Here is a 14,023-nt window from a genome sequence, read left to right as displayed (position 1 = left end):
GCCCATTAGGATGAGCTGAGTGCAAACCCAGAGCAGATAGCATAGCTGCACATCGCTGTTACTCTCTATTGGGACATGAGCTTTCCATTTTCACAGACAGCCAGACTTACACAATCACTTTTGATATTTGTATTTTTTTCTCCTAATTTAGGATAAACCCTTCCTCAGGCTCAAATACTTACATAATATGATGTTTAAAACGAGAGGATGAGCTTAACATTCAGTAATAATTAGCATTGCTATCCTCTGACCAAACCAAATGCAGGGTGCAACTGTTATCTGGCTCTGTAAAACAGCTCATGATGATCAGAAATGGCATGCTGACAACAGGCCTGGTTTGCCTTATGACCATGTTCTTTGGCAATGCATTCACATGGTTTTGATAAGAAAACAGAGACCAGGCTTCAGGTGGCCTTTATATGAAGGCAGCAGGGTTGAGGGGGAATCACTGTGGCTCGGCATTGAGCAAGGACAACAAGTGCTTTGTTGGACATTTTCATGCACAGAGCCAGGCTCCCTCAACACTGACATGGGAAAAATAGCACCTCGCCAGCCAGCCTGTATGCTTCTACACTTGAATGCTGTGTGTGTGTGTCCTAGATGTCATTTTCGTGACAGAATTGTCATTCCATCAGCTGCTGAAGACATCAGCCTATAGCCCTAACACTTCTGAGCAGCAGGGCACACAAATGAAGCGTAACCAAGCTGCCTTTTGTTTACTGCAAGAAGCACCTGAGCAAAGTTATTTAGCATCTTCCTCAAAAGAAAAGATAAGAAACAGCAAAGCTGTTAGGGATGGGAGTTGTATAATAGGAAACATGTGCCTATTCATTTTTAACACATGTGAGGGCTTGCACTTTGCAAACGGCAGGGCTGGGCACGCATAAGGGCCCTTGAAAGAAAAAAACAAAAACAAGGCCTAGCGGATGGCTGGCCATTTTTTTACAGCTCTGCCAAGCAGGTAATGCTCTAGCAGTGGCATCAGCATGAATAGAAAAATAATGCTGCATGGCCGACTGCTTTCCTTTTTTTTTTTTTATATAGTTTTGGATGTTTACTCTATATTCTCAGACTTCTAATCTCCTAAAGAGATATTTAAGGTTTACTGACTGTGATAAATTACCTACAGGCATGAAAGAAATGTATAAATGTGTTTGCATGTTGTCCAGGCATCCAAAACATGGTGTATGTATTCCCACCTTCTGTCCAGTGTTCCCATGACTTTACTGTCATATACACAAAGACAGTACAGTGGTTATTTCTCACATATTCCAAATTGTTAGAAAGCTGGGGGTCATTTCACAAGGTCATGAGCCCCTGCAACTTAAAAGGCTCAAGGGCAGCTTGGCAATCCTAGGATTCAAACTCACAACCTTCTGATCCATGACACTTCAGACCATTCTACATCAGGATATTGAGCTATTGAATCCCAATTGTCAAACATGGGCTACAAAATAGTATTTGGTTTGACCTGGCTCACTGAAATCAGAAATAATGTACAGCTGTGCCAGAAGGTTTGACTGATGACAAATGTGTTCAATAAAACCAGCCCATTTGAAGGTGGTAGGTTTGTAAAACAAGCAAGCTCTTTTCTCTTATTATTACTGCTACTGCACCAGAAGGATGGCTTTTCATTTTATACAAACACTTGCTAGAGAGGAGGGCATTTTAAAAGGAGCAACAAATCTATAGTGTGAAATATCTTTACTTGAAAAAATGAATAAATAAATAAATTCATCCCTGCAATCTTAAACATGACCTTCTTCCTGTTTATCTAGTAATACAGTTGGTGTAGCTGTTTTATGATCCATGCTTTTTGTTAGTTGAACTTATCAGACCTAGCAGATATCCTGAAAACCTCAGAACATATCAGAACAAGATGAGACGGAAACAGTTACCCGTCAGCCTGACGTCTTTCTGTCCTTTACTGTTATACAGTGCTGTTTAAGCTTCTCACGTATTTTGGAAAAATTTCTTCTATCCTTTTATTGTTGGTAAAGACTATTGCATTAGATTACATTACAATAATGATTGGCACTAAATCTTCCAGCTTATAATCAACTGGCATAATGAGTTTAAAAAATATCAAATAACAATTACAACAACAAACACACTCACAACTCAATCGCACATTTCTATCTGTTCTAAATGTACCTTAGATTTATACTTATAAAAATGTATACATTTTTTATACTCTAATCAAAATGGGCATAAACAAATATGGATGCATTGTGCAAATATATGTTTATTATTAGTGAAACCAAACTCAACATAGGGCATGAAAACTAGACATGTTTCAAAGGGAATAGATGTGTTTTTAAAGATCTTGTTCATGTCTATTAGACACATGAAAAAAAGTACACAGAAATACCAGGTTTCCTCTTTATTTGCACTGAGCAATTTACTTACACGAGACTGTTTGATTTTCAGATGACTGGGGGGCTCGTAAAAATCCTCGTACATTTTTTAAATTATGGTATTTTAAATAACGTAAATCATCAGGACACCAAAAGGAACTTTTCCTACGTTTCCAAACGGATGGTTTTAATTGCCGGATGTGTGCATCATGGCGGATTTTGGTGCTTGATTTGAGACTTGGCGCATCAGTAAAACAAATATCTAGTGATTCAAAATTATTTTTTATATTTATTTATTTGTATGAATATCGTCAAACAGAAATGCGTGCTACATTAATCACGCGTTAATACAATTAGTGTTGTTAAAATGAATTTGCATTAACGCGTTATTCAAGTGTTAATTATGAACTATTAGCTAGACATACAGTACAGCAGCAAATGAAAATCCACTCACCTCCACAATGTCAGAGTTTGTCCTGCTCTCATGAGGCTCGTTGTACTCTGTATATTTGAGCAGGACTTTGTCCATGTCAGTGCTGGCGTACTGAAAGAGCTTGTTGGAGCTGTTGAAGATGATCAGGGCAATTTCGCAGTCACACAGGACACTGAGCTCATAGGCCTTCTTCATCAAGCCAAACTTCCTCTTAGTGAAGGTGACCTGAGAGACAGGAGGGAGTATAACAGCATGTAAGAGAAAATTAAAATAGTGAGGAAAGTTTTGAAATGTCACGTTTAGATTATTGGATTATTATACCAGGACAGATGTCTAACAATCCTCCACCAGCAAAAAAAATAAATTCCTTTTCTGAATGCCACTTCATAATATTTTTCAGTACTAGTGCCAACTTGTCTCTGTCTTACTGATCAATCAGTATATATTGTGTCTGATAATGGTTTGATTTGTTTTGCTCACAGGCATTTTTAAGTGTTCACTGTTCAAAACTATGACTATTTAAACTATTGTTTTTGGGAACTAGACAGGAATTATTTTGATTAAATTAGAAATTCTACCTAAGATATTCTACAGTCCACCTAAAGGCTACAGGGCTTGAGATGTGAAAGGGTGTCAGCCTTTTTTCCCCAAAATATTCCAAAATAATTGTAGTTTTACAAACATTGTAGTACAACAAAGTTTACATGAACTGGTTTTGAAAATGGGATAAGACTGGATACGAGCTGATATTCAACACTAGGAAAATGACAATAAGTGAGAATATCTTGAATATTGTGAAATTTAATTGGTATCTCCTATAATAAACAAAATAGAATTACTAACCCTATTCATAGACATTGTTACTTATTGTATGTTTCAAGCAATTAGTATATAAATATATTTTCGGAGCAACAATGACCGGCCGTTTAATGACATTCACCTGGAAGGTTGTTAACAGTCTTTATATGGTTTGTTAACTAGAGTGCATATTCTGTGGATCATCCAGATGCAGAAGATCATGAAGTCTTAGATTTAATAAGTCTTGCCCCAGTCTTTTCAGGCCACCAGACAGCGAATCAGCCATGCTTAATACATTCCGTGTCAAAAAGCACAACTGCATGCATGGCTCCAAGCCTGCACAATCACAGGGTCATCACTCTCCCCATGCTCTTGCTCACAGCTCTGTTCTGGATCTGCTGGAACTGTAACATGAGTTCACTCCTGCAGCTCACGCATCAATTCTGTAGTAACCTGAGCCATACACAGATGACCTATTCTTAGTCTTCAGGCTCTATGAGCTGTACTCTGCTTACCTTTACCTGCAGGCTGTACAGCAGAAAGCCAGAGAGATCATTCAACATCCTCTTTCCACAAAAAAAAAAAAAAAATCAAATAATAAAAAGAATACATTGAAATGTTTATGAATGAAAGCTTAGTTCCATGGTATGTTCTACTTCCAGTATATGAAAGAGGTGAACAGCAGATCTGAATATGTGATACTGAAGTGACAGATGACAGCACAGAGAAGCGCAGTAATCTGCTCTTACACAGAACAGGTTGGCAGGGCACATGGCAAAATATCCATGGATGGTAAAGCTGTGGCTTAGAAAAGCAGTGCCTTAGGGAAAAAAAAAAAAAGAGTCATAGGGAGTGTGTATGTGTGTGCATTTACTTCTGCCAATTTCTTTGACCTACTAAGCAGAGCTAAGTAGATGAGCTGGCTTTGTTCAATTTTAATTGGTCACAGCTTGCGGCAACCCTTTCAATGCAATATAATCCAATGAGCTATAGAGTGTCTCTGAAAGCACACAGCACGTGGGTCAGTGCCAATGGAGTAGGAGTAATGTCACATGTTGCAAATTGCAGGTGATTACAGTGCTCAATGTCCTCCAAACAACACCAATCCCCTCTCATTACTCCATATTCAAGTGATGGGGATTTAAAGTGATTCACCTGATATATACAATAACACATGGCAATCAAAACCAGGGACTTTTATTTAGTTATATTACTCATATGATTAAATCAGTAAAAATATCAATACCCTTAGTTAATTAAAGCTGACATTTTCCATTTCAGGCTCACAGCCTGTTCCAAATCCAGTGTAACATTGCACAGACATAACAACTGTGCCAGCATCTAATCTAGTCTCGTTAGCTATATACCGCACTGCCTAAAAGACATGGAGTGTGCTAATTGAAATCTTTTATAGATAGAGATGTTTTATACAATTATAAAAGTTAGATAGATGTATTTGTCCATCCTGCAAGACCCAGGAGAGGGGAAAGTGTAAAAACACTAGTTCTGGCTGAGCCAGTTGAGTAGGCAGCCCTTTTGTACCTGGGAAGTCCAGGATGAAGAGTGAGCTCACAGCAGACAGAGAGCAGCTTGCTCTGCATGCCTCTTAATCCCAAGACCCAGTAAAAGCATCTCGTTCCCAGATGTCATTAGTCTTGCTTTCTCTTCCCCCAGCAAATAAAAAACCCATAGTTGTTGCAATGCCAATCTGTCCATATAAAAAAACAACACAAGATCTTCATGGATCCGATCCATGGGTGTGGGGTGTAAAAAAAAAAAAAAGCATAGCAGATATAGCAGTAATAGAGAAACAGTGATCAAACTCAGCTTTTAGTTATATCGACACATTTTAGGAGTCACACTATACATTGATTTGTTTTTGTAGTGTTTGAGTATTAAAGGAGCAGCTGAGTTATGCATGGGGACGGAGGGGTTTTATAAAATGCAACAGAAAGTTGTGCGAGAGGTTTTAAAATTCCTGTTAAGAATCCTTGCTCATGCTGACAGTGCTGGCATTTCTAGTTCTGGAATTTTATTTTCTATTTTCTATTTTTAGTTTTACAAATAACCAAAATTTAAAAAACATTAAATCAATCAAGTTGTAGGCCAGGGTTACTTATGTTTTTAGACATTTTAGATTATTCCAGACATTTTAGTTTGGACAAACAAGTTTTGGAAAACATTTAAACCCATGTAGACTGCATTTAAAATGAAAATGTAGTTATATTCTCAAAAGGAGCAATTTTGAATCAGAGGAGCTAAGTATCCAAATATAGGCTATGTCCATATTAATCCAGATGGATATTATAACTACATTTTCATTTTAAATGCAGTCTACATGGGATCAAATGTTTTCCAAAACTTGTTTGTCCAAACTAAAATGTCCGGAATAATCTAAAATGTCTAAAAACATAAGTAACCCTGGCCTACAACTTAGCAGGCACAACTAAAGTACACTGTCCACACCCTTTTGTTTCAATTAAGATAAATGGGTCACCTGATTACTCACTGTTTCAAACAATCTTCGTTTTCCAGGTCCACATTACAACATGAAGATTTTATTTTCAAATGTTTCCACTGAGAAGAACGTTTTTAAAAAGCACCAAAAAAACAAAAAAACAAAAAAGCATCTCAGCGTGGATGGAAGAGCAAAACCTAGATGCGATTTGAAATGTAACTGGATTAATGCGGACATAGCCACAGATACAGAGATAGAAGCATTGCCTTACAACTCTACAGGGAGCCAGTCTAGCAGGCTGAAGCTGGTCATGTCTTTGGAAGAACAGCAAAAGCCTGCTGTGAAGGACTATGCTAAGACATTGTTTTGTCCAACTGCTGCTCAGCATGCGTGGGCCTGCTGAACCAGGACAGAACTTCATTTCACCTGCACAGCAGGTCACTAAAGTATACACACACACACACACACACACACTCTCCCACACTCGCACACACAAAATGACACTCTCATGTGGCAGACCACACACAGGAAGTATATCCTTCCAAGTCAGACTACAAAGAGGATATATATACAGTGTGACATCAATATCAGCATCACAATTAACAAACCCTAACAGTGCTCCATCAGATGTGCGTATCAATCGAATCCCTTATTGACACAATATGTGTCAAGCAGTTATGAATCAACTGTCTTACATTCCCATGAGGAAATGACTCTGTCACTGCCACGGTTTCATGACCATAAGTGCGTAAGATACAGCATATATAGGTTGTGGCATTGCTCCCAGTCATCAGTCACTATGGGGGCGATGTCTGGGAGACTGGGAAACCACAAAGATTCTTGAGATTACTCAAGATGACATTTGCGATCATTAAAACAAACAAAACCACGAACACTAAGTGTATGCTTGATGAAAGTTCGAAATGCTATCAAACTACAGAGAGCATGCACTATATAGAGTGTAAAATATATCATTATAAACCAATTTCAACTCTAAATCTGTTATGTGTTTTTAAGAGAAGGTCTGAAACTTTCATGTGCCTTGTAAAAAAAAAAAAAAAAAAAGACAGAGGTTTAGCGTATTGATCGTTTTGGTCAGTACAAAAATCGTAAGCTTCTGAACAGTTTTATCTGACATCTAAGAGATGCTGAGTACTTGAAACAAAGAAGTCTAACTATGAGTCATGTACTGTACACCAAACTTCTCCCTTGTTCTTTTCTAACTTCACACAGCCTCTGATAAGGTCACTCTGATGACCTGCAATGCCAGACATACAGTAATTATATTAGCATTTCTCATCGAATTGTTCCAGGAATGAAAACGCTGACCTTTTCAAAACTTCTTTCTCCAAGTGAGCAGTTTTCTGGTGTTAACTCAGTTCCAGCTACAAGCCCGTCTGTTTGGTTTGTCTCTGGTTCACCCATTCTATCATCTGCTCTTCTCTCTAGTGCCAGCAGCAGGTCCAGCTATGCATTTGCGAAGAGGTTTTATGTGAATGAAAATGGATGTGATATTAGGGGTGATGATGGAAGGCCATGGAATAGCGGTGAAGAGAGTTAAAAATAAACCCTCCTTAGTGCAACGGAAAAGGAAATGGAGAAAGATTTTGCAGGAGACTCATTTTGAAAGCATGTGTTTGGTGGAAGGCTTTTTCCTGTGGACTACATTGTAATGTATGTATGTGTTTTATGTAAATTTCTTAGAGGACAAAATATGTTTCATATTTTGTGTATTTATGTTTATCTGACTACATCAGCGGGTATGTATGAGCACACATGCTTGTCCGTGTATGTCTGTGGATGATTTTTGCCTCTGAAAATGACAAGGACTGGCTTGTCAGTCAGGCACTGCATCACAAGCTGTCCTTAGGGATGACAGCCAACGTGCAAAATGAGGCATGGTGGGCTACACCAGTCTGGGGCGATGAAGGTAATGTCTGTGTCTGATTTCGAATGTGGAAAATGTTGGAAAAGCAGGAAGTGAGATTTGGAGATGCATCATAAGTGCTATGTGTCAATTGCAGTCTTATATAGCAGCTGCTGTATAAACCTAAGTTTTCTGGCAGAAGGAGATCCAGGCCTAAGCAGCAGAAACAAGAGACTCTCTTCCCTGTCTTATCATATCAGCTTCAACTGAATCAACGGGTGCACAATTCATGTCTGGGTTCTGCAGTTAGGGAAACCCAGAGGGCCATGCAGTCCAGCTGTGACCATGATGGGTTGGCCTTGGTTTCACAGGTCATCTTGTCTCTGCCAATCATAAATAATGCACATGGGGTGAAGGGGTCTGAATTGAAGTTCAATTTGATTAAATATGCATTCTGTACACCTGACAGTTCTGTATAGACATAAACTATTGGTTTTTTTTTATAATAAAAACAACATAAAAACAAAAACTGTTTATTAAAGAAATTCTGTTCACTTTTTTTAGTCCACTGACTTTATTCTTCATCAAAAGGGTTCATTGTGACAGTGTTTTTCCGCTGGAAACAGGTGCCAGGAAGTACATATGCACAGAAGTGCAGATAGCCAATCAGACTGCAACCTTCAAAATTCTGAAGTGTGGCCAGAAGAGAGTACAATTGCTGTCAGAGAGTCTAAGGTTCAGACAAATTTGACAGTCATTACATTTTGTGATTTCACATTTGATGTAAACTGGGAAAACCTTTGGCTAGACAATATGAATTTTAACCTCGGTTCAAATGTTTATAGCAAAGTTAACACAAGATTGAAACATTGAAACAATCATCCTCATCTATTATTTTGTTTTGGCACATTTCTCTCAGAGCATTATCTCAATCATATTATCAACCATTTATCAGCATACTGTATATTTGGTCATAATGTGCTCAAATGAAATCGATAACATTGCTAATCAAAATCAAAAGCCACAAACATGTTGGGGCAAAAACGTCATGACCACTCACTGAATGATATAATAATGAGCTGATGCACTTGGATGATTTTGCTATTGCTATTAAAATGAATCATCCGGCATTACACAGTCTCGGAGCTACGAGGAGAGGTGGGGGATGATCTAAAATGTTGACATCAGCCAGAAATTACACACAAAAGCCACCTACACTGTTTCCCCTCAAAACCTACTACTGCAGGCTAATATAATTACACTAAAAACAAAAGTCACTTCACTTTAAATAATCCACTAAAAATTCTACAAGATATTGCATAGCTAGTCGAGGTCTATAAATATGCCTATGACTTGCTCAACCGTTTACTCTGTAATTTGCCCCCATTTTTCTCAACCTTCCTTTCTATTTAACGTATATTTGAAGGCATTAAAGGAAAAAATATTGCTTTTAGAGACGCAAATCGTGTAGAGAAGAATGGGTTGTGCTTTTCCCTTAAACTGCTGAGAAACAGATAATAGATGTGAGAACCAGAGACAGAAACAGAGAGTCGTGAGCATGCAGCATGGCTACGTCAAAGTAGCAAGGGCAGGCAGAGCTCCTCCCAACAGCGAAATCATCAAACTTTTAATGACTTGGGCAATTACCCCCAGTGAGCCTGCTTAATGGTGTACAGAGGACGTTGCTAGGCAGGAGGAATCACACATGTGCACACAGAATATATATATATATATATATATATATATATATATATATATATATATATATATATATATATATATATAAAATGTATTTATTTTAAAACATTTTCCTAGTGAAAAGCTACTCGGTAGAATCCCTTTCACCTCTTGCTTCAATCTGTCTCTCTCCACGTGGTCAAGTTCTGTTGCATGCTTTCGCAGAACCGTCCCCTGGTGTCCTTACTTACAATAGCACTTATAATATTATGAGTGGCTATCCATGAGGCAAAGTGCTGTCACTTACACAATCTAGGAAACTGAAGAGCTGGATTAATTTTTTTTTTTATTCCAGAAGAGGCATCTCTCATTAGAACCTTTCTGAGTCCACTACAGTAATTAAGATGCACTTGATTGCGAGAGCTAATTTGATGGCACATTTCTGCGCAAATATTCCATGCTGTCCAGACGAGACAGGTGCACGTCATCGTCAAGGCATAGTAATTACAGGCTTTGAGAGCTCGAGAAGTAAATCAGAGCTCGAACTGTGGGGAAAGACGGATGGGCAGAGAAGAACGGAGGAGGGAGAAACAGGGCTTGTTACAGGATAATTCTGCCCTCCTGCACTATTATGGCAGAAATACGCCCCTGCACAGCTTTGCAATTAGCTTGTCAAGACCAAGCAGCGCTGTGAGGATCGCCGGTTTCTTTCATTCCCTTCTTTTCCTCCTTTCCTCTTCTTCCTCCTTTAAGATGCATGGCAGCCGGGGGAACATTCCTGAAGAATAGCGCAGGTTGTATGACAGGCTCTAAACCTATTAGGTGTTTTAATATAGTGTGAGGACAAAGTATGAAGCCAAGAAAAGAGGAAGAGGCTCAAATGTCATTAACCTAACAAGATATTGTTAGGTTTATACTCGGTCCACTCAAAACAAACCCAGCGGTTTAAACAGCATCGACTGGACAGGCTACCAAAAAAGTCATTCTAAGAGCGGATGAGAGCTCAAGATGTCACACTGTACCATTCAAACTGCAAAAATATTCAAGCTGTAACAATATCATGAAATGTGGAGCAGCAACAGAACTGTATTCATACTGTAATGTAATTGAGGAGGAGCCATTTGTTTTAAAAGATTTTGCAAATATGGCCCGTCCAACCCCTGCCAGGCTCTTCTTCATAAATCCTAACAGCTCTACAAAGCATTCTAGAGTACTTTCTATAATGCTGGAGGAAGCAGTGTGCAGCGTTGCCAGTTTATTAAATTAGCCTGCACGGTATGCTTTCTCGAATCAGTGCTGTAAATGCAGACTAGTGACAGCACAAATATACAAATAAAGATTTAAACTGACCTCCGCAATGAGCCTAGTATGCTAATAACTTGCTTCAGAGAAAGGAAAAAATAAAACGATATAAATACACACACACACACACACACACACACACACACACACACATACTCTGCATAATAAAGCAACTCTGTCTAGTCTCGTGTGAAAAGTCATCTCCAGCAACACCTCTAACTATGATGCAGATGCTGACATTTGAAATCTTTTGGTTGCAATAACTATTAATTACATGTCAGTGAGCATTGTGTGTTGAGCTGTGGTTACAGGTAAAGACCCGAGTCCAAGTCCTGCTAAAATAATATGTTTCCAGTGACGACTTGCGAAGTGGCGCATTTTAAACAGCCACTCCCTGCCACTTCAGCCCATATTTTCCATTCAATTTCACTTAAAACTCCTTACTCCAGCATAAATGAATACATTTCATTAATTCAGCACTAAGCTACAAAGTCATTTTACACACAACTCTTTTTCCCTTTGCTTGTATTCCCTTTTTAATTTTTGATTTTTTTTGCTGATGTTGTAAGCCAGGGCAGAGAGCACAGATGCTGATGCTCCTCGCAGCCGTCGCTCTGTCTGCCTGCCTCCGTGTTTGGATCCCACCCAGCGCTGGTGTTATGCTGATAATTGGCCTGTCCTGTAAATTTGGAGTTTCTCACTCGAATGAACTGCAAGCTCCACACTTGCTGTCGAAGAGAAGGGGATGAGCGCGAGCGAGCCGGAGGGCGGCAAGGAGGAGGGGGGGGTGCAACTGGCTGTTATGTTATCACCCTCAGGAGAGCGAGCAAAAAAACCTCAATTAGTTTTCCGCCAGCACCGCAAGAAAGTTCTTTCGCTGGCAAGACAGTGCAAATGATATTTTGAGAGGGTGTGAATGGGGTGCATCCAGGTTCTGACACGGTACTTCTTTTTCCATTATCGTATCCTTAAACAGGAGCCCTTGTAGTCTTTGAAAAACCATTATACATGCAGTATAATGTCTAAATCGCATAGAGACCTTGCTTAAAGATGCAATGTTTTACATCAGCCCAACCCAAAAACTCATGTACGGTGTATTCTCCTTATAAGAAAGAGCACTGAGGAGTAGTTGGTGGAGACATCCGTGAATGAAAGGGATGTGTGTGGGAGGCAGTGGTGGAGCAGTGCAGACTGAGCGAGCTTGCGCTGTTTATATTTAGTGTGTGCAGACTAGGGTGAATTCCAGCCTGTCTCTGTGGCTGGCCAGAGTTGCCACTTTTTTTTTTCTTTTGCAAGAGAGCAAGAGGGAGTCAAGAGACAGACAGAGAAAGAGACAGAGAGAGGGATGCTGTGTGTCCTGCTGACCCTCCCTGCTAATGAGAGGGTGCTGTGGTGCAGTGGCCGCTCCTAATTACTAGCAAGCAGCTGCAACCACAGGGAGCGCAGAGCCCCCTCTGGGCCGTGAGCCCTCCACTGAGGACAGAGAGTAGAATAGAGACAGTGGGAGAGAGAATCAGAAAGAGAGGGAGGCTGTAGCCAGTCCTCTTCACCTCATTCACCTCTTGCTAGCCTTCGCTACTATCCTGGCTTGCTAACACCAAGCTTTCTGCTGCCTCATCAACTTTCACAGGGATTTAAATTGTAGGGTGATATGTGGGAGCCACGTCTGTATATATATCTCTGTAAACGTGTCCTGGTCCCATTTTAACGACTGTCTGTGTGGTAGGCGTAAGATGGGACAGTCTAAGAATGTTATAAAGGAATGCTGTGGCGGTCATTTTAGTTTTTGTACTACTGAATTTAACTTAAGACCAATAATCACCTTGCCCATCTAATTATTTCGCTTCTTGTGCTTAGCTGAAGGTAATAATGAGAACTTTGCAAATAAGTACTTATAAATCCCGAGGTAAATGACTACAGAGCCATGTTTATGACATTTTAAGCCCTAAATGCTTTAGCTCCAGCATCATTCTCTGATGTGGCGAAGTTGTGCAGCTCATCTCAAGCACTTCACTCAGCAGAGGTTTGCTTACTGTGGATCCTACATTCTTAGAGAAAAAAAGGTTCCTGGAGGGGTTTCTGTTTCCTGAAGACATTTGGAATCGAAAAGGAAACTTCTGTTGTACAGTTAATTTAAGGACATTCTTTTTCTTTTAATATCGTATAATCACGCTTCGCCATTAGAAGCTTCTTAAATGGCCATGAAACTCCTAAAAATCATTGTTTTAATCCAAATCTTAAAATATTGATTAAAATAAAATGCCAAGAATTCTAACATTTTTAACGACTCCGTTTGTACAATTAAACATCAACAGTACTACTACTACTAATAATATTAATAATAATTATTATAATAATATTTTCCCAGTTCCATGGATTCATTCTTATATTTTTTGCTACTCTCTGTATGGAGTGTGTATGTTTCCTCTGGGTTCTCTAGTTTCCTCCAAAAATGTGAATTTGTGGCATGTATGTACAAGTCCACTGCAATTGTATTATGGTTGGTGTTTTAATCTCTGAATTCACTGCAAGCTTGACCAGGGTGCTTACTGAAGCACTTTTTAAAGAGGAAAGATTAAATAACAGTAATAGAGCTAAACCAATACAATAAACCAATACACAGAAATGGGAGAATAATCAAAAAGATGATGATTATTATTATCATCATCATTATCATCATCATCATCATCATCATAGTAGCTGTTTGTATTATTATGCAATAACACAAAATAGTATTATTATTATTATTATTATTATTATTATTATAAATATTATTATTAGTATTAGTAGTAGTAGTAGTAGTAGTAGTAGTAATATTATTATTATTATTATTATTATTATTATTATTATTATTATTATTATTATTAAGAAGAAGAAGAAGAATCTTCTGTAAAGGCTTTACCAGGTCAGGATTTTGGTGGATCTGGGAACACTTGTTAAAAGCGGTAAAACCTTAAATTGAACACTAATACATCGCAGGGCACATTGCGCACACATTTATATACTCTTTCACACCTAGCAGCAATTCAGCATTGACCACCCACCTACTAGCAATGTTTCTAAGAGACGGGAGGAAACTAGAAAACTCAGAGAAAATGCGCACAGACAGAGGAAAACATGAGCGGAAACTC

General features: G+C 38.8%; 1 protein-coding gene across 6 annotated transcripts in view; it reads right to left on the bottom strand.

The window, feature by feature from the left end:
* Window positions 1–14,023, bottom strand: part of mef2aa (myocyte enhancer factor 2aa) — an 80,991-nt gene that overhangs the window by 40,015 nt on the left and 26,953 nt on the right. For all 6 annotated transcript variants that reach the window (XM_046864909.1, XM_046864915.1, XM_046864911.1 and 3 more), the window contains exon 4: window positions 2,812–3,015. In XM_046864909.1, the coding sequence (XP_046720865.1) occupies window positions 2,812–3,015 (204 nt within the window). The remainder of the gene's footprint in view (window positions 1–2,811; window positions 3,016–14,023) is intronic.

Source organism: Silurus meridionalis, chromosome 13 (assembly GCF_014805685.1).
Source record: "Silurus meridionalis isolate SWU-2019-XX chromosome 13, ASM1480568v1, whole genome shotgun sequence".
Classification (NCBI taxonomy): domain Eukaryota; kingdom Metazoa; phylum Chordata; class Actinopteri; order Siluriformes; family Siluridae; genus Silurus; species Silurus meridionalis.
The sequence above is the reverse complement of the archived record's forward strand: the minus strand, read 5'-3'. Positions and strand labels throughout refer to the sequence as shown.